At 49.3% G+C, this 20,506-nt stretch overlaps 1 protein-coding gene across 1 annotated transcript in view; it reads left to right on the top strand.

The window, feature by feature from the left end:
- The window catches only part of man2c1 (mannosidase, alpha, class 2C, member 1), an 89,143-nt gene that overhangs the window by 62,197 nt on the left and 6,440 nt on the right, over positions 1-20,506 (top strand). Inside the window, exons 19-23 of the mRNA XM_078429879.1 lie at positions 1,775-1,879; positions 4,964-5,120; positions 7,091-7,234; positions 14,216-14,325; positions 18,812-18,891. Coding sequence (XP_078286005.1) covers positions 1,775-1,879; positions 4,964-5,120; positions 7,091-7,234; positions 14,216-14,325; positions 18,812-18,891 — 596 coding nt within the window. The remainder of the gene's footprint in view (positions 1-1,774; positions 1,880-4,963; positions 5,121-7,090; positions 7,235-14,215; positions 14,326-18,811; positions 18,892-20,506) is intronic.

The following is a 20,506-nucleotide window of genomic DNA, read 5'->3' as shown; positions in this document are numbered from 1 at the left end:
TGAGATATATATATGAGAAAATAAAAGGATTTCACTGTGCGTTTGTGACAATAGAGACGTACCAAAGATGTACAGGTTTGTCGGTTAATTGGCTTAGTATAAATAAAAAAATTGTCCCTAGTGTGTAAGATAGACAATAAACAATAGGTGCAGGAGGAGGCCATTCGGCCCTTTGAGCCAGCACCACCATTCAATGTGATCATGGCTGATCATCCACAATCAATACCCCGTTCCTGCCCTCTCCCCATACCCCCTGACTCCGCTATCATTAAGAGCTCTATCTAACTCTCTCTTGAAAGCATCCAGAGAATTGGCCTCCACTGCCTTCTGAGGCAGAGAATTCCACAGATTTACAGTGAAAACGTTTTTCCTCAACTCCGTTCTAAATGGCCTACCCCTTATTCTTAAACTGTGGCCCCTGGTTCTGGACTCCCCCAACATTGGGAACATGTTTCCTGCCTCTAGCGTGTCCAATCCCTTAATAATCTTATATGTTTCAATACGAGCTCTATCTAACTCTCTTCAGTCTGAAGAAGGGTCTCGACCCGAAACGTCGCCCATTCCTTCTCTCCTAGATGCTGCCTGACCTGCTGAGTTGCTCCAGCATTTTGTGATACCTAACTCTCTTTTAAATTCTTTCAGTAAATTGGCCCCCACTGCCCTCTGTGGCAGAGAATTCCACAAATTCACAACTCTCTGGGTGAAAATGTTTTTTCTCATCTCAGTTTTAGATGGCCTTCCCTTTATTCTTAGACTGTGGCCCCTGGTTCTGCACTCCCCCGACATTGGTAACATTTTTCCTGCATCTAGCTTGTCCAGTCCTTTTATAATTTTATAAGTTTCTATAAGATCCCCTCTCATCCTTCTAAACTCCAATGAATACAAGCCTGGTCTTTTCAATCTTTCCTCATATGACAGTCCTTTTATACGTTCTATAAGTAACGTTCTGATGAAGAGCCTTAGACTTCATCTAAGTAACTCCACTTCGCTTGATGTTACTTGACCTGTTGAGTTTTTCCAGCGTGCTCTGTTTTTATTGGAGAGTTTAGACAGGGAGTAAGGGTTTGCAACGACAATGAGAGTTAAAATTCCTCCCAGCTGGGACACAATGCACTTGATGTTTAATTTAGAGTCCCACCGAGTCCGCACCGACCAGTGATCCCCACACACTTACACTATCCCACACACTCGGGACAATTCACAATGATACAAAGCCAATTAGCCTACAAACCTGTACATCTTTTGAATGTGGGAAGAAACCGGAGCTCCTGGAGAAAACCCACGCAGGTCACGGGGGAGAATGTACAGACTCTGTACACACAGCACCCGTGGACAGGATCGAACACAGGTCTCTGGCGCTGTGAGGCAGCAACTCTACCCCTGTGCCCATGATGTGTTTGTTCATCCCTCCTTGGGAGAGGTGAATATTAAAGGCAGAGCTTGCAGCTGTTCTCCAGCCTCTCCTTGTTCATGATCATGAATATGTGGGTGGGAAGGTGTGTAGGAAAAAAACTGCAGATGCTGGTTTAAATTGAAGGTAGACACAAAGTGCTGGAGTAACTCAGCGGGTCAGGCAGCATCTCGGGAGGGAAGGAACGGGTGACGTTTCGGGTCGAGGCCCTTCTACAGACATATGAATATGTAGGTGCTCATCATCCAAGTCGCAGATTATTGTAGAAAGACACCCAGTGCTGGAGTAACTCGGCGGGTCAGGCATCCACAGGTGACATTGTGGGTCTGGAGCCTCCTTCAGATGGTTGTGTTGCATTTGCAGGGAAGCTGTTCCTGAGGGCAGTCCTGGCAACCAGTTTGTGCTGTTTGATGACGTTCCGTTGTATTGGGACGCCTGGGATGTGATGGACTACCACTTGGAAACAAGGTAAGCTGATCCTCATAATCTATCCCCTACTCCCAATTCTTCCGTCTACGCCGCATCTGCGCCCGGGATGAGGTGTTTCACACTAGGGCTTCCGAGATGTCCTCGTTCTTCAGAAAACGGGGCTTCCCCTCCTCCATTATAGATGAGGCTCTCACTAGGGTCTCTTCTACATCCCGCAGCTCCGCTCTTGCTCCCCCTCCCCCCACTCGCAACAAGGACAGAATCCCCCTCGTTCTCACCTTCCACCCCACCAGCCAGCGGATCCAACATATCATCCACCAACATTTCCGTCACCTACAACGGGACCCCACCACTGGCCATATCTTCCCATCCCCTCCCCTCTCTGCGTTCCGCAGAGACCGTTCCCTCCGTAACTCCCTGGTCCACTCGTCCCTTCCTACCCAAACCACCCCAACCCCGGGCACTTTCCCCTGCAACCGCACGAGATGCAACACCTGTCCCTTTACCTCCCCCCTCAACTCCATCCAAGGACCCAAACAGTCTTTCCAGGTGAAACAAAGGTTCACCTGCACCTCCTCCAACCTCATCTATTGCATCCGCTGCTCTAGATGTCAACTTATTTACATCGGCGAAACCAAGCGCAGGCTCGGCGATCGCTTCGCTGAACACCTGCGCTCGGTCCGCATTAACAAAACTGATCTCCCGGTGGCCGAGCACTTCAACTCCCCCTCCCATTCCCAGTCTGACCTTTCTGTCATGGGCCTCCTCCAGTGCCATAGTGAGGCCCACCGCAAATTGGAGGAACAGCACCTCATATTTCGCCTGGGCAGCTTGCAGCCCAGTGGTATGAACATCGACTTCTCCAACTTTAGGTAGTTCCTCTGTCCCTCTCTTCCCCTCCTCCTTCCCAGATCTCCCTCTATCTTCCTGTCTCCACCTATATCCTTCCTTTGTCCCGCCCCCCTGACATCAGTCTGAAGAAGGGTCTCAACCCGAAACGTCACCCATTCCTTCTCTCCTGAGATGCTGCCCAACCTGCTGAGTTACTCCAGCATTTTGTGAATAAATCAATTTTCTTATATCCTCATAATCTACGTTCATTTGTATGGATCCTGCATCTCTTTGGTAAACCAGGGAAAAGTTGCGAACCAAAGCTGTTAATGCTGTTATTCATGTTAAACACACACACAAAGTGCTGGAGTAACTTCGGCAGCATCTTCGGAGCAACAGGATGGGTGAGGTTTTGGGTCGGTATCCTTGCGTACCGACCCGAAACGTCACCCATAATTTCTTTCCAGAGATGCTGCCTGACCTGACCCGCCGATTTACTCCAAGCATGTGGTGCCTGTCTTTGGTATCAATCAGCATCTGCTGCTTTGTTTGTACTGTTGTTCAGTTACTCTACAACCGAGCTGTGAAGTGTGATAAGTGGTAAGTCAAGCAACATGGCCCTTCATGGAGATGTATCATGAAAAGCTGGTGTTCCATAGTCTGATGTTCACGGCACTCATCGTAGAAACGTCATCGCTTCTACGATGGTGGACACAGAAAGCTGGAGTAAATCATTCACAAAATGCTGAAGTAACTCAGCAGGTCAGGCAGCATCTCGGGAGAGAAGGATTGGGTGACGTTTCAGGTCGAGACCCTACTTCAGACTGATGTCAGGGGAGGGGGGAGGGACAAAGATAGAATGTAGATGGAGACAGAAAGACTAGTGGGAGAACTGGGAAGGGGGTGGGGATAGAGAGGGGAAGCACTTTGTCTCCAGTGTTTCTTCTGAGATCAGGGACTTCCTGTAAGAGCAGATCTATGATTAATTGTTCCATAGTGTGATCTATCTGAACAACTGCTTTGTGGCTAGACATTTTCTTTCAATGAAAGAAAATGAAAATTCGGCCCATCAGGTCTATCCTGGGTCATAGAAACATAGAAAATAGGTGCAGTAGGAGGCTATTCGGCCCTTCGAGCCAGCACCGCCATTCATTGTGCTCATGGCTGATCGTCCGCAATCAGTAACCTGTGCCCAACCTCTCCCCATATCCCTTGATTCCACTAACCCCCAGAGCTCTATCTAACTCTCTCTTAAATTCATCCAGTGATTTGGCCTCCACTGCCTTCTGTGGCAGAGAATTCCACAAATTCACAACTCTGGGTGGAAAAGTTCCTTCTCACCTCAGTTTTAAATGGCCTCCCCTTTATTCTAAGACTGCATCCCCTGGTCCTGAACTCCCCCAACATTGGGAACATGGGGTCGTGGAGCAACCCCTTGCCCACTTATTTGTGTGCATGCACCCTTTAGCCCCACCTCATTGATCCCCAGCCACCCACCATTTACAACAGCCAATTAGCCCCTGGGATGTGGGAGGAAATTTGCACAGTCTCGGGGAGAACGTGCAAGCTCCACACACACAGCGTAGAAACAAGCCCTTCGGCCCAACTTGCCCAAGGCCGACCACAATGCTCCATTAGTCCCATTGGGGGGGACTAGTCCCACCTGCCTGAGTTTGGCCCATATTCCTCTCAACCTGTCCTATCCAAGCACCTGTCCAAATGTCTTGTAAATGTCTCTTCAAGAGAAAAAGGGAAAGGTTTCGACACCATCCCAGGATGCCCAGGAGCATTTTACACCCAATGCAGTATTTTGCTGCCACCACTGGAATGTGTAAAACCTACGTCTAACTTTGTGCACACAAGCACCAATAATCACCAAATTGATAATGTCTAGATCAGCGTTTCTCAACCTTTTTACCCTTGCGGAACCCGTGAAATGATTTTTCATGTCTCAGGCAACCCCTACATACATAAAAATGATTATATATCTTTATTAATCTCTTTCTCTTTCATAAACTTTAGTTTGAATTTGGCTCCCATCCATTCCTTGTACACCGAAGGTAGACACAAAATGCTGGAGTAACTCAGCGGGCCAGGCAGCATCTCAGGACAGAAAACGGGTGACGTTTCGGGTCGAGACCCTTCTTCAGACGCGAAGGGTCTCGACCCGAAACGTCACCCATTCCTTCTCTCCGGAGATGGTGCATGTCCCGCTGAGTTGCTCCAGCATTTTGTGATACCTATGTTCTATGTACACGTCTCCGCTGGCACTGATGTTTCTCTGCTCTCTAGGAAGCCTATGTTGCAGGTGCTGCAGCCAGTGGAGATCGTGTGCCCAGGAGGGGTCCGGGGAAGTATAAGGCACTCCGTGCGTATCAGTGACACCAGCCGCATTCGCCAGGAGGTCACCCTGGATGCCTGCTGCCCCTACATCAAGTTCAAAACTGAGGTGAGCGCAGTAAAGGAATGGAGGGGGCAACGCTTTGAGGGGAGAGGGGAGAAGTTTAAAGGAGACGTTTCCAGGCATTTTGTTTTACACAGAGGAGCAGCATGGTGGCTCAGTGGTAGAGTCGCTGCCTCACAGCGCCAGAGACCCAGGTTTCATCCTGACCACAGGTGCTGTCTGTACGGAGTTTGTACCTTCTCCCCGTGACCTGCGTGGGTTCACTTCCAGTGCTTCGATTTCCTCCCAAACACCGAAGACATGTAGGTTTGTAGGTTCCCAATGTTGGGGGAGTCCAGAACCAGGGGCCACAGTTTAAGAATAAGGGGTAGGCCATTTAGAACTGAGATGAGGAAAAACCTTTTCAGTCAGAGAGTTGTGAATCTGTGGAATTCTCTGCCTCAGAAGGCAGTGGAGGCCAATTCTCTGAATGCATTCAAGAGAGAGCTAGATAGAGCTCTTAATGATAGCGGAGTCAGGGGGTATGGGGAGAAGGCAGGAACGGGGTACTGATTGAGAATGATCAGCCATGATCACATTGAATGGCGGTGCTGGGTCGAAGGGCCGAATGGCCTCCTCCTGCACCTGTTGTCTATTGTCTATTGTTCATTGGCTTCGGTAAAGGATTGTAAATTGTCCCGAGCGTGTGTAGGATAGTGCTAGTGTACAGGGAGAGGTGGACGGCGTAGACTCGGCGGGCCGAAGGGCCTGTTTCTGTGCAGTATCACTAAACTAAACTAAACAGAGGATGATGAGTGCCTGAAATGCACTGGTGGAAGCACATGGAACATCGGCGTTTGAAAGGCCTTTAGATAGGCACAGAGATGAATGAATAAGTTTATTGGCCAAGTATGTGCACGTACAAGGAATGTGCCTTGGTGCTCCGCTCACAAATGACAACAATACAGTTAACAATTAAGAATAAAGCATAAACACATCAAAACAATAAGGATACAACATTACGGCCTAAACATGCGGGTGAAAATAAACCAGAGCATAAAAAGAGACTACAGACTCTGGTTATTGAGTAGAACTATCCCTCGTGGGGAAAAAAGCTGTTTTTATGTCCGGCTGTGGCTGCTTTGACAGTCTGGAGTCGCCTTCCAGAGGGACTTCTAGATTGGCGGGGATATGGATAATGGATAATAGTTTGTCATGGCATCATGAGAGATTGTGGGCCGAATGGCCTCTTCCCGTGCTGCACTCGACCACGTACCGTGAGACCTTTATACTTTGAGTTGTGCTCTTCGGGAGTCTCTGTACTGAACACTCTTCTCCTGTGCACAAAATGCTGGAGTAACTCAGCAGGTCAGGCAGCATCTCGGGAGAGAAGGAATGGGTGACGTTTCGGGTCGAGACCTGTCTTCTGGAATGGGTGATGTTTTCGGTCGAGATCCGACTTCAGGAACGGGTGACGTTTCGGGTCGTTCCTAATGACCAATATTCATGCTGCTTCAAAGTGTTGAAGTGCTCAGCCACCGGGAGATCAGATTGGTTAACGCGGACCGAGCGCAGGTGTTGAGCGAAGCGATCGCCGAGCCTGCGTTTGGTTTCGCCGATGTAAATGTTGAAGTGCTCAGCCACTGGGAGATCAGATTGGTTAACTGGAAGTGCTCAGTTGAAGTGCCATAGTGAGTCCCATCGGAAATTGGAGGACAGCACCTCATATTTCGCTTGGGCAGCTTGCAGCCCAGCGGTATGAACATTGACTTCTCCAACTTTAGATAGTTCCTCTGTCCCTCTCTTCCCCTCCTCCTTCCCAGATCTCCCACTGTCTTCCTGTCTCCACCTATGTCCTTCCTTTGTCCCGCCCCTCGGATATCAGTCTGAAGAAGGGTCTCGACCTGAAACGTCATCCATTCCTTCTCTACTGAGATGCTGCCTGACCTGCTGAGTTACTCCAGCATTTTGTGAATAAAAACCTTTGATTTGTACCACCGTCTGCAGTTATTTTCTTACACTTTTCTCCTGCACAGGTTGAGTGGCATGAAGCTCACAAGTTTCTGAAGGTGGAGTTCCCCACTACAGTGCACAGTCCCAACGCTACCTACGAAATCCAGTTTGGACACATCCAGCGGCCAACACACCGCAACACCTCATGGGATTGGGCTCGATACGAGGTACCCAGACCATGGATTGATCTCTATTACGCTGGCGAAATGTATCGGAAGGAAACCGGAGATAGACACAAAATGCTGGAGTAACTCAGCGGGACAGGCAGCGTCTCTGGAGAGAAGGAATGGGTGACGCTTCAGGTCGAGACCCTTCTTCAGTCTGAAGAAGGGTCTCGACCTGAAACGTCACCCATTCCTTCTCGCCTGAGATGCTGCCTGACCCGCTGAGTTACTCCAGCATTTTGTGTCCTTCCATTTGTGATGCCGGTCTGGCTTATTTATTTATTTGTTTGTTTTCCTCCTCTGGGACTGGAGGACACGCACAGCCCGACCTACCTCTTTGCATTTCACTCCCCCGACATTCCTTTGCCCATGTTCTCACTCTCAAACTGCTCCCATTTACTGACTGACCAGAAACCCTTGTGCACAGTTTATCGCCATGATCAGCCTGCTCCTACCCTATCAGAGACGCTACCCCCCCACCCCCACCCTTCCCCTCCCTGTAGCTTCTATTTTATGCTTCCCAATCCCTTTGAAGAGTCTTTGACCCGAAACGTTAGCTGAAGTTTGAAAACCCACACCTCCAGATCCCGGGGCCAATTTCTTCCCAGCTGTTATCAGGCAACTGAACCACCCTACCAACAACTAGAGAGCTGTCCTAACCTACCATCTACCTCATGGGAGACCTTCAGACTATCTTTAATTGGATTATACTGGACTTTGTCTTGCTCTAATTGTTATTCCCTTGATTTAGTCTCTGGACGACTTGATTGTAAACATGTTTGGTCTTTTCGCTGACTAGATAGCATGCAGCAAAAGAATGTTTCACTGTACCTCGGTGCACGTGACATTAATAAACCGTTTCTCTTCCTCTACATGCTGCCCTGACCTGCTGAGTATTTCCAGCATTTCCCACTTTAGACGTCCATCTTCTTTGATTTTTTTTACTTTGCAGAAATACTCAGCGGGTGAGGCAGCATCAGTAGAGTCACAGAGAGACAGCGTGAAACAGGTCCTTCGGCCCTCTGAATTCTGAATCTGAATCGAGATTCAGTCCCGGCCGCGGGACTTTCCATCTCCTTGCGGGGGCTGTGCAGGTCGGTCACCTCGGTAGGGGTCGAGTTGTCTGTACGTGGGAGGGGCATGGGGGAAGAGAGAGGGGAAGTTTTTGGCCTCCATCACAGTGAGGGGGTGTTTGGAGTCACTGTGTTGGGGTTGTGTCTTGTGTTTTTTGTACTGCTGGCTAAGTAATCTCATTCAGAACGAATGACAAATAAAGCTATTTTGGATTTTTGGAATCTGAATCTGAATGACCTTTATTGTCATTCAAAATGAATTGAACGATAATCATTTGCCACACAGCCACAACAGTACAGAGTAAAAGACACAAGACACACAATTTTAACACAAACATCCATCACAGTGACTGCTCCAGACACCCCCTCACTGTGATGGAAGGCAAGAAAATGTCTTCTCTCTTCCCCCATACTTCTCCCACGGACAGATAGTTCGACTTCTGCCGAGGCTCCCGAGGGTGACACTCTGAGTCTCTGCTGACCATCCACCACCACACCCATCCATCCACCAACTAGAGAGCAGCCCTGAACTACATTCTACCCCATTGGAGACCCTCGGACTATCTTTGAGCAGACTTTATCGTGCACTAAACGTTAATCACATTATTCCCTTTATCATGTGTGTCCACACTGTGGACGGCTCGATTGTAATCTTATAGAAACGTATAAAATTTATAAAAGGACTGGACTAGTTAGATGCAGGAAAAATGTTCCCAATGTTGGGGGAGTCCAGAACCAGGGGCCACACAGTCCAAGAATAAAGGGGGAGGCCATTTAAAACTGAGATGAGAAAAAAACGTTTTCACCCAGAGAGATGTGAATTTGTGGAATTCTCTGCCTACAGAAGGCAGTTAAATTCACTGGATGATTTTAAAAGAGAGTTAGATAGAGCTCTAGGGGCTAGCGGAATCAAGGGATATGGGGAGAAGGCAGGCACGGGTTACTGATTGTGGATGATCAGCCATGATCACAATGAATGGCGGTGCTGGCTCGAAGGGCCAAATGGCCTCCTCCTGCACCCATTAAAAAAAATTAATAAATAAATAAAATCATGTATAGTCTTTCCGATGACTGGTTAGCACGCAACAAAAGCTCTCCACGGTACCTCGGTACGGGTGACAATAATCTAAACTCAAAGGTATTTATTCACAAAATGCTGGAGTAACTCAGCAGGTCAGGCAGCATCTCAGGAGAGAAGGAATGGGTGACGTTTCGGGTCGAGACCCTTCTTCAGACTGATGTCAGGGGGGCGGGACAAAGGAAGGATATAGGTGGAGACAAGAAGATAGAGGGAGATCTGGGAAGGAGGAGGGGAAGGGAGGGACAGAGGAACTATCTAAAGTTGGAGAAGTCGATGTTCATACCACTGGGCTGCAAACTGCCCAGGCGAAATATGAGGTGCTGTTCCTCCAATTTCCGGTGGGCCTCACTATGGCACTGGAGGAGGCCCATGACAGAAAGGTCATACTGTGAGTGGGAGAGGGAGTTGAAGTGCTCAGCCACCGGGAGATCAGTTTGGTTAATGCGGACCGAGCGCAGGTGTTGAGCGAAGCGATCGCCGAGCCTGCGCTTGGTTACGCCGATGTAAATAAGTTATTTTCTGCAGTTATTTTCTTATATAATCTAAACTCAAACTCGCTAATGCCATTTTCCCATTCCATCTCCCTAGATAAGGCTTCGGGGGGGGGGGGGGGGGGTGGGGAGAGCAACAGTTAACGTTTCAGGTCAATGGCCTTTCCTTTCTCCATGGTCGCTGCCTGACCTCCTGAATATTTCCAGCAGTTTCAGTTTTACTGCCAGTTTTCACCAGCCACAGCATATTGCCTTGGAGTTGCTTGGCAGTGGTATCACGAAGCATTTCCTCGCTTGTCCTGTCCCCCAGTGGCCCACGGCAGTTAATGGGAACTTTAATTGTTTTTTGTCACAGTCCATTTATTTGGGAAGTGTTTATGGTGTGCACAGCACAATTATAACTCCCCTCCCTGTCGGCCGACTTGAGCAGTCATCCCTTACCTCCCACTCCACTCTGACTCCACTCTGGCTGCTGTGCTGCTTTTCAAAGGCGTCAGTTCGTCAGTCAACCTCTCGTTCATGAGTCACAATCCCTTGGCGAGTTGCTAATCTCCACCAAGTTCCACTGCAAATCTCTGCACTTCAGCACTTAAATTGCACACAATTAATTCTGATGGGGAAAGATAAAAGTACTAAACCGCTGAGAGTTTCAGCGTGGAGATGTTTTGTGCCGGAGTGAGCAGAGAGGGTGGAACTAACACACTCTGTCTGCAAAGCCTTGCACCCTGGAGCCGGCAGACCCGTCAAACGCTTCCTAATCCACCAACACGGGTGGGACTGGTGTAGCTGGGACATGTGGGCAAGTTGGGCCGAAGGGCCTGTTTCCACACTGTATCACTCTACGCTTCAAACTGTTTTTTATCCCCACCTACTGCAGAAATCGGCCTGTGCTTTGCCGTGCAAGTTGGTCAGCTATTTTCATGCACGATGCGTTCCTCCCGGGGTGAACCACCACCCTTTGGCAGCTTGGCGGGCGCGGAAGATAGACACGGAATACCGGAGTTGGGCCGGCACGGTGGCGCAGCGGTAGAGTTGCTGCCTTACAGCGCCAGAGACCCCGACTGGATCCTGACTGCGGGTGCTGTCTGTACGGGGTTTGTACGTTCTCCCTGTGACCGCGTGGGTTTTCTCCAGGCGCTCCGGTTTCCTCCCACATTCCAAAGACGTGCGGGTTTGTCGGTTAATTGGCTTTGGTAAAATTGTAAATTGTCCCTTGTGTGTGTGGGCTGGTGCTGGTGTACGGGGTGATCGCTGGGTGGCGCGGGCTGGAGGGCCTCATTCTACACTGTTTCTTTAGACTCAGCGGGTCAGGCAGCATCTTTGGAGACCATGGATAAGTGACTCGTTGGGTCCGGATCCTTCCTCAGATATTTTGACTTTACAGTTTCAGATTTTAAAATTGGTAAATTTACACCTTGTCACGCACGGAGGTGCTGGGCCTCATTGCTTCCTCCCACGCGGTAACGTTCCTCTGTTGTCAACGTGTTGCACACTCTGCCAAGCGCATTGAAAAGGCTTTGCTGAATTCCTCCTCCTCAATCATGTCCATTTATACCTCAGATAGACACAAAAAGCTGGAGTAACTCAGCGGGTCAGGCAGCATCTGTGGAGAACATGGATAGGTGACGTTTCACAGAGTGATGGAGTAACTCAGCGGGTCAGGCAGCATCTGTGGAGAACATGGATAGGTGACGTTTCACAGAGTGATGGAGTAACTCAGCGGGTCAGGCAGCATCTGTGGAGAACATGGATAGGTGACGTTTCACAGAGTGATGGAGTAACTCAGCGGGTCAGGCAGCATCTGTGGAGAACATGGATAGGTGACGTTTCACAGAGTGCTGGAGTAACTCAGCGGGTCAGGCAGTATCTCGGGACAAAAGGAATAGGTGACATTCCAGGTCGAGACCCTTCTTCAGATAACTCTCCAGACAATATAAGGCCACTGTGTCAGAAGGAGCTCCAGATGCTGGTTTAAACCGAAGATAGACACAAAAAGCTGGAGTAACTCAGCGGGACAGGCAGCATCTCTGGGGAGAAGGAATAGGTGACGAAGGAGGGTCTCGACCCGAAACGTCACCCATTTCTTCTCTCCAGAGATGCTGCCTGTCCTGCTGAGTTACTCCAAGTTTTTGTGTCTATCTTCAATATAAGCCCCTTGGTTTTCACTGACTTTCAAGAGAGAGCTCTTAATGGTAGCGGAGTATGGGGAGAGGGCAGGAACGGGGTACTGATTGTGCATGATCAGCCACGATCACAGTGAATGGTGGTGCTGGCTCGAGGGGCCAAATGGCCTCCTCCTCCTCCTGCACCTATTGTCTATTATTGTCTGTAGTTGGTCAGTGCACTACGGCTATGTGGAAATGCACAGGATCGCGGTCAGTGTTTCTGCACCATTACTGGCACTGTCCACAGGGTTCATCTCTCATCATCAGTCATGTCTGCTCTCTCCCCCCCCCCCCCTCCCCAACTCCACACCTCTGTGTTGACCCAGCAAGACCTAATTTCATCCTTTGGGAAGGATGATTGAACTGGCACCATGAATGATCTTGAACTCAGCTGAGCTGTTAAGCTTACCGATGTATCGTCGGTGGGTGAGTGTTCCTACTGCGGTTTAGTTCCCTCACAGTCGGTGGCAGCAACTACCCCGAGTCACATCACACATGGACGCCTCTTCTGTAGTGAATTAGAAAACCTTTTATTTAAAAGGCGGCCATTGCCACAACTGTGTAGGAAGGAACTGCAGATGCTGGTTTACACCGAAGATAGACACAGAAACCTGGAGTAACTCAGCGGGACAGGCAGTATCTCTGGAGAGAAGGGATAGGTGACCTAATCTGAGGAAAGACATTCTTGCCATAGAGGGAGTACAGAGAAGGTTCACCAAATTGATCCCTGGGATGGCAGGACTTTCATATGAAGAAAGACTGGATAGACTCGGCTTGTACTCGCTGGAATTTAGAAGATTGAGGGGGGATCTTATAGAAACGTACAAAATTCTTAAGGGGTTGGACAGGATAGATGCAGGAAGATTGTTCCCGATGTTGGGGAAGTCCAGAACAAGGGGTCACAGTTTAAGGATAAGGAGGAAGTCTTTTAGGACCGAGATGAGAAAGTTTTTTTTCACACAGAGAGTGGTGAATCTGTGGAATTCTCTGCCACAGAAGGTAGTTGAGGCCAGTTCATTGGCTATATTGAAGAGGGAGTTAGATGTGGCCCTTGTGGCTAAAGGGATCAGGGGGTATGGAGAGAAGGCAGGTACGGGATACTGAGTTGGATGATCAGCCATGATCATATTGAATGGCGGTGCAGGCTCGAAGGGCCGAATGGCCTACTCCTGCACCTATTTTCTATGTTTCTATGTGATATCTGGGGTTGAGACCCTTCTTCAGACTGAGAGTCGGGGAGAGGGAATCTGGTGGTATGAAAAGGTACAGAACCCACAGTGTCTGTCACACTAGTTCTCTGTCACCTATTCATACCAGCCAAGAAAATAACAAAAGATCACCCATTCTTTCTCTCCAGAGATGCTGTCTGACCCGCTGAGTTACTCCAGCCTTTTATGTCTATCTATGGTAACAACTTGCTTTTATAAAGAACCTCGAATGTTCACAACATCTCCAATATCACCACGAAGAATTATCAAGCAACGCCTGACAAAGTCCACTACGGTCCTTAAAGAATGGTCTCAGAACTGAAATACTAACTCTTGTAGATGCTGCCCGACCTGCTGAGTGTTTCCTATATTTTAGTTGAGTTCAGTGCAGAGATACAGCATGGAAACAGGCCCTTCGGCCCACCAAGTCCACGTCGACCATCGATCACCCATTGACATTAGTTGCATGTTATCCCACTTTCCCATCCACTCTCTAAACACTCGGGGCAATTTACAGAGGCCAATTAACCTACAAAGCTGCACGTCTCTCCTCTCTGTTCTTATTTTTGAGTTTCCAGCATCTTAGATTAGAGGTACAGCGCGGAAACAGGCCCCTCGGCCCACCGAGCCCGCGCCGACCAGCGATCCCCACACACTCACGTTATCCCGCACAGACTAGGGACAATTGATCATTATAGCGAGCCAGCTAACCTGCAAACCTGCGCGTCTTTGGAGTGTGGGAGGAAACCGGAGCACCCGGAGAAAACCCACGTGGTCACGGGGAGAACGTACAATCTCCGTGCGGGCAGCACCCGTAGTCGGGATCGGACCATGTGAGGCAGCAACTCTACTGTGGTTACCTGAAGTTGTTTTGTGTTATTTGCACCTGCTGAATGAGAGAGGCTTTGTGTTAGTGGGATGGCTTTCAGTGAAGATTAACCTGCCAACCTGTCGGTTGTTTGCCAGGTGTGGGGACACAAGTGGGCCGACCTGTCGGAGCACGGCTTTGGCGTAGCGATGCTCAATGACTGCAAGTACGGCTACTCTGTGCACCGCAACGTAATGACCCTCTCCCTGTAAGTACCGAGATCCACCACCTTCGACGTAACGTTAACAGTGCAACCTGTAAGTACAGCTGGACACAAAATGGCGGAGTAACTCAGCGGGACAGGCAGCATCTCTGGAGAGAAGGAATGGGCGACGTTTCGGGTCGAGTCCCGAAGGGGCTCGACCCGAAACGTCGCCCATTCCTGAAGACAGGTCTCGACCCGAAACGTCACCCATTCCCGAAGTCGGATCTCGACCCGAAACGTCACCCATTCCTGAAGTCGGATCTCAACCCGAAACGTCACCCATTCCTTCTCTCCCGAGATGCTGCCTGACCCGCTGAGTTACTCCAGCATTTTGTGTCTACCTTCGATTTTACCAACATCTGCAGTTTCTTTTCTACGCAACCTACAGGTACATCCATCTGAGTCATTACCTACCGCTAAATCGATTGAAGTATCTCTACATTGCACGATGCTTGTGTTTCAAGACTCTCTGAACTTAATCCTTTATTCAGCCGCCTTTGTGGGAGAAATGTCAAAAAGTTGGTAGAGTGGTTTACATTGTTTAGAGCAGTGCTTCTTAAACTGGTGAATGGTTCATCCATTCATAATAATGAATGGTGAATGATTCTTCCATTCATAATTCTTCCCACTAATAATGGATGAAATTATTTTGGGGTGAATGAGACTAGAGAGGTGAATGACTCGAGGGTGAATGACACTGAAACAGTTTAAGAAGCACTGGTTTAGAGAATGAAGCTACTGTTCATTCATATTTATGAAGGGCAAAGCTGTCTATAGTTGGCATTCTTCACTGCCCCCAACACCATGATGTGATGGGGCACTTAAGAGGCATTTGGATATTGAATGGAGGGATATGGAACAAGTGCAGGTAGAGATAGTTTATCATGGTCGACACGGGCATTGTGGGCTGAAGGGCATCTTCCTGCCCTGTTCAATGTCATAAAACTAGCAGATGAAATTTGTGGACAGACACAAAAAGCTGGAGTAACCCAGCGGGTCAGGCTGCATCTCTGGGGCATAAAAGGAATAGGTGACGTTTCGGGTCGAGACCCTTCTTCAGACTGAGAGTCAAGGGGAGAGAAGATCGAGAGATATGAGTTCCATATGTTTGTTTCCTTTCATCACTGAATGTGGTTTCGGAGCTTGGAATATTCGTGGGTTTGGGGCTGACATCTGATAAAATACCAGTGTAAGAAAATAACTGCAGATGCTGGTACAAATCGAAGGTATTTATTTCACAAAATGCTGGAGTAACTCAGCGGGTCAGGCAGCATCTCAGGAGAGAAGGAATGGCTTGAAATGTATCAGTTTTCCGATGATCGCCTGATTTTTGTACACTTGATGCTAGTCAGTGCAGTGAGCATTGAGGCCTGTATTCTAATAAGAGACCAATACAATGTTAGTTGGTCTCTTGGGCACCTGGGGCATGGCTCATAAATTCAAAGCAAAATGGCCCTGATCTCATCAAGGGCATCAGGTTATTATTGCAGGTTATTATCAGGCTGCGGGGAATCCTCAGAGGACTAGTTAAAACAACCGGAAGATGCAAACTTGCACCAGCGGATGAGATAGAACATCGAACAGTGTGGCTCTAGATAGAGCTCTTAAGGATAGCGGAGTCAGGGGGTATGGGGAGAAGGCAGGAACGGGGTACTGATTGAGAATCATCAGCCATGATCACATTGAATGTCGGTGCTGGCTCGAAGGGCCGAATGGCCTCCTCCTGCACCTATTGTCAATTGTCTTGTCTAAGATAAAACTGATTGAAGGTAGACACAAAATGCTGGAGTAACTCAGTGGGTCAGGCAGCATCTCGGGAGAGAAGGAATGGGTGACGTTTCGGGTCGAGACCCGAAGGGGCTCGACTCGAAACGTCACCCATTCCTGAAGACAGGTCTCAACCTGAAACGTCACCCATTCCTGAAGAAGGGGCTCGACCCGAAACGTCACCCATTCCTGAAGAAGGGTCTCGACCCGAAACATCACCCATTCCTGAAGACAGGTCTCGACCTGAAACGTCACCTATTCCTGAAGACAGGTCTCAGCCCGAAACGTCACCCATTCCTTCTCTCCCGAGATGCTGCCTGACCCGCTGCGTTACTCCAGCATTTTGTGCCTACCTTAAACTGATCTCATCTGCCTGTACATGATCCATATCCCTCCATTCCTCGCACTTCCATGTGCCCATCTGAAATTTCTTAAACACCGTGATGGTATCTGCCTCCACCCACCACCCTTGGCACTGGATTCCAGACCCCCACCACTCCCTGTGTAAAAAAAAAACTTCCCCCGCACGTCTCCATTAATCTTTCCCTCTCTCGCTTTCTAGCTGTGCCCTCTACTGTTGGACATCTCCACCCTGGAGAAAAAGGTTCTGACTGTCTCCCCTATCTGTGCCTCTCGTAATTTTATATACTTCTATCAAGTCTCTAAATGTGAGGTTATCCACTTTGGCGGCAAGAACAGGAAAGCAGAGTATTACCTGAATGGTGACCGATTAGGAGAAGGGGAGATGCAACGAGACCTGGGTGTCGTGGTGCACCAGTCATTGAAAGCAAGCGTGCAGGTGCAGCAGGCAGTGAAGAAAGCGAATGGTATGTTAGCATTCATAGCAAGAGGATTTGAGTATAGGAGCAGGGAGGTTCTGCTGCAGTTGTACAGGGCATTGGTGAGACCGCACCTGGAGTATTGCGTACAGTTTTGGTCTCCTAATCTGAGGAAAGACATTCTAGCCTTAGAGGGAGTACAGAGAAGGTTCACCAGATTGATCCCTGGGATGGCAGGACTTTCATATGAAGAAAGACTGGATAGACTAGGCTTGTACTCGCTGGAATTTAGAAGACTGAGGGGGGATCTTATAGAAACATATAAAATTCTTAAGGGGTTGGAGAGGCTAGATGCAGGAAATTGTTCCCGATGTTGGGGAAGTCCAGAACCAGGGGTCACAGCTTAAGGATAAGGGGGAAGTCTTTTAGGACTGAGATGAGAAAACATTTCTTCACACAGAGTGGTGAATCTGTGGAATTCTCTGCCACAGAAGGTAGTTGAGGCCAGTTCATTGGCTATATTTAAGAGGGAGTTAGATGTGGCCCTTGTGGCTAAAGGGATCAGGGGGTATGGAGAGAAGGCAGGTACAGGTTACTGAGTTGGATGATCAGCCATGATCATATTGAATGGCGGTGCAGGCTCGAAGGGCCGAATGGCCTACTCCTGCACCTATTTTCTATGTTTCTATGTTTCTCTCCTTCCCATTCTCTGACATTCCGGAGGAAACCATCCAAGTTGATCCAACCTCTCCCTGTAGCTGAGACCCTCTAATCCCAGCAGCGTTCGGATAAAATGAGAGGGATTATTGACACCATAAATGGATGGGAATATCTGGGAGGGAGAGCTGGCTGTCTCGTCAAGTCCAAATGCACAGTGGGAATGGCGGCTTGCTTATTAAACTACTGACAGCCGCGAGAACTGAATTATCCGGAGAATCCCACCATGACAGCTAATGAAATAATGTCATTCGGCCCTTCGAGCCAGCACCGCCATTCAATGTGATCAGAAGGATGAGAGGGGATCTTATCGAAACGTATAAGATTATTAAGGGGTTGGACACGTTAGAGGCAGGAAACATGTCCCCAATGTTGGGAGAGTCCAGAACCAGGGGCCACAGTTTAAGAATAAGGGGTAGGCCATTTAGAACGGAGATGAGGGAAAACTTTTTCAGTCAGAGAGTTGTGAATCTGTGGAATTCTCTGCCTCAGAAGGCAGTGGAGGCCAATTCTCTGAATACATTCAAGAGAGAGCTAGATAGAGCTCTTAAGGATAGCGGAGTCAGGGGGTATGGGGAGAAGGCAGGAACGGGGTACTGATTGAGAATGATCAGCCATGATCACATTGAATGGCGATGCTGGCTCGAAGGGCCGAATGGCCTCCTCCTGCACCTATTGTCTATTGTCTATTCTTTGCCAATGGAGTTGGTGTCAGTGCAGGTCCACTGCCGATTTCCCAGCACCCTTCATTCCAGAGCGTTTCGGGATTATCCATTTTGCCGGATCCACAGAGGTCCTGGCGTCTGGGGGAGGGCCGGGAAACAAAGTTGGCCGCGGAAGTCAGCGATGGGAAGGGTCTGCCGGCTCCGGCCGGTCTGGAGTTCCAGAGCCCCGGTTGCGGGGGACAAAGTTAACCCGCTGATCGGCGTGGAAGTCCTGATGAGGTGGAGATGGGCCGCCTCACCCGGCCGAGCGAGACGCCTGGTTTTCAGGGGGGCTTTCGGGGGGATTTCACCTGCCCTCTTGTGATTTTGTCCGTTTAAAGTGGGGCCGAGCCACCAGTTGCCAGAAGATCAGTGGTGGACCTGCATTTTAAACGGAGTTGGTGCATGTGTTAGCATGAATCTACTAGAGTCACCGTTTCTCCAGGAGGTGTTGGAGGTTACAGGAATTAGCTGGCCACTCCAATCTCACAGCCATGGTAACTGCGGTGTGTTTATTTACAGTCTGAGGTCGTCAAAGTCCCCCGACGCCACGGCAGATATAGGACAGCATCAGTTCACGTACGCCATCATGCCCCACACAGGTAAACGCGCGTCCCACAGAGCACGCACAGGTAAACGCGCCCCACAGAGCACACACAGGTAAACACTCACCCCACAGAGCACGTACAGGTAAACACGCGCCCCACAGAGCACGTACAGGTAAACACAAGCCCCACAGAGCATGCACAGGTAAACACAAGCCCCACAGAGCACGTACAGGTAAACACTCGCCCACACAGGTAAACACTCACCCCACAGAGCACGTACAGGTAAACACAAGCCCCACAGAGCACGTACAACCTCACACACACACGAACCAACTCCATGGACAGTGAGAGTTGGCTTCACAACACCACATAACCACAGCGGCCACTTGAACACAAAGTGCTGGAGTAACTAGGTGGGTCAGACTCCAGCACTTTGCGTTTTACTTGAGGTTCCAGCGTTTGCAGCTCCTCGCATCTGCAGTCAGCGTTACACCGGTGATCGTCTCTCTATCCAGTGCGTCACACAGTCATAGAACATGGTTTAGTTCATCTTTAGGATATTTAATGATGCGGTCTGTTTACAGAGGGGCACCAGATCATATCTTGGTCAGGGGGTTAGTGGTCAGGAAGCCGAACATAGGCGGACACTCACTGGAGCAGATATTGTTTGTTGCTTTGTGTAAACGGGCGGGTGGGTTAGTGTTGTTGGCGGGAAATCGAATGACTAAATAATCGCTTGACGCCCTGGTCTGTTTCAATCGTCAGAGGTTCCTTGTGTTCCACCAGTGGGGGGTAAAGCAATCGTCAGAGGTTCCTTGTGTTCCACCAGTGGGGGGTAAAGCTGAACAATGTGGGCCACCTCTGCACCCATCAATGTGAATTGTGGATATTCACACGTACTCTCCACGTCTGTCTGTCCTGGCCAGCGATAGTCTGTCATTGCTCACACACATTACGTGCCCATCTGAGGTGGAGGTGAGGCATCGTGTGGCAGCTCAACAGGTCTGAGCCATCGTGAGATGTTTGCCAGACACTTGCAGGTGGCGCAGCGGTAGAGTTGCTGCCTCACAGCGTCGGAGACCCGGGTTCCATGCTGACTACGGGTGCTGTCTGTACGGAGTTTGTACGTTCTCCCCGTGACCTGCGTGGGTTTTCTCCGGGATCTCTGGTTTCTTCCCACACTCCAAAGGCGTAGGTTACTTGGCTTGATATAATTGTAAATTGTCCCTAGTGTGTAGGATAGCGTTAGTGTGCGGGGATCGCTGGGCGGCGCTGACCCGGTGGGCCGAAGGGCCTGTTTCTGTGCTGTATCTCTAAGCTAAACTAGGCCACATATCCCTGGTGGCCGTGGCCAGTACTGTGAATCCTAGTACTCACTGCTCCTTTGGGCTAACAAGGGGCTTCTCTCCAAAACTCTGTGTGGTGACCGTGGGAACGTGGTCATGTCCAACAATACCTTACACACAGTCCACAGTTCTCCACTTGGTAGCGTGACCCACCAGTGTGGTCGCATGCAGTTGTCGAGCTGCCTCTGCCGTGACCCACGTTCATAAGTCACAGGAGCAGAATTAAGCCATTTGGCCACGGTTTAAGAATAAGGGGTCGGCCATTTAGAACGGAGATGAGGAAAAACATTTTTCAGTCCGAGAGTTGTGAATCTGTGGAATTC

This window comes from Rhinoraja longicauda, chromosome 38, assembly GCF_053455715.1.
Source record: "Rhinoraja longicauda isolate Sanriku21f chromosome 38, sRhiLon1.1, whole genome shotgun sequence".
Classification (NCBI taxonomy): Eukaryota; Metazoa; Chordata; class Chondrichthyes; order Rajiformes; family Arhynchobatidae; genus Rhinoraja; species Rhinoraja longicauda.
Note: the sequence above shows the minus strand (reverse complement) of the source record. Positions and strands in the feature narration are given on the sequence as shown.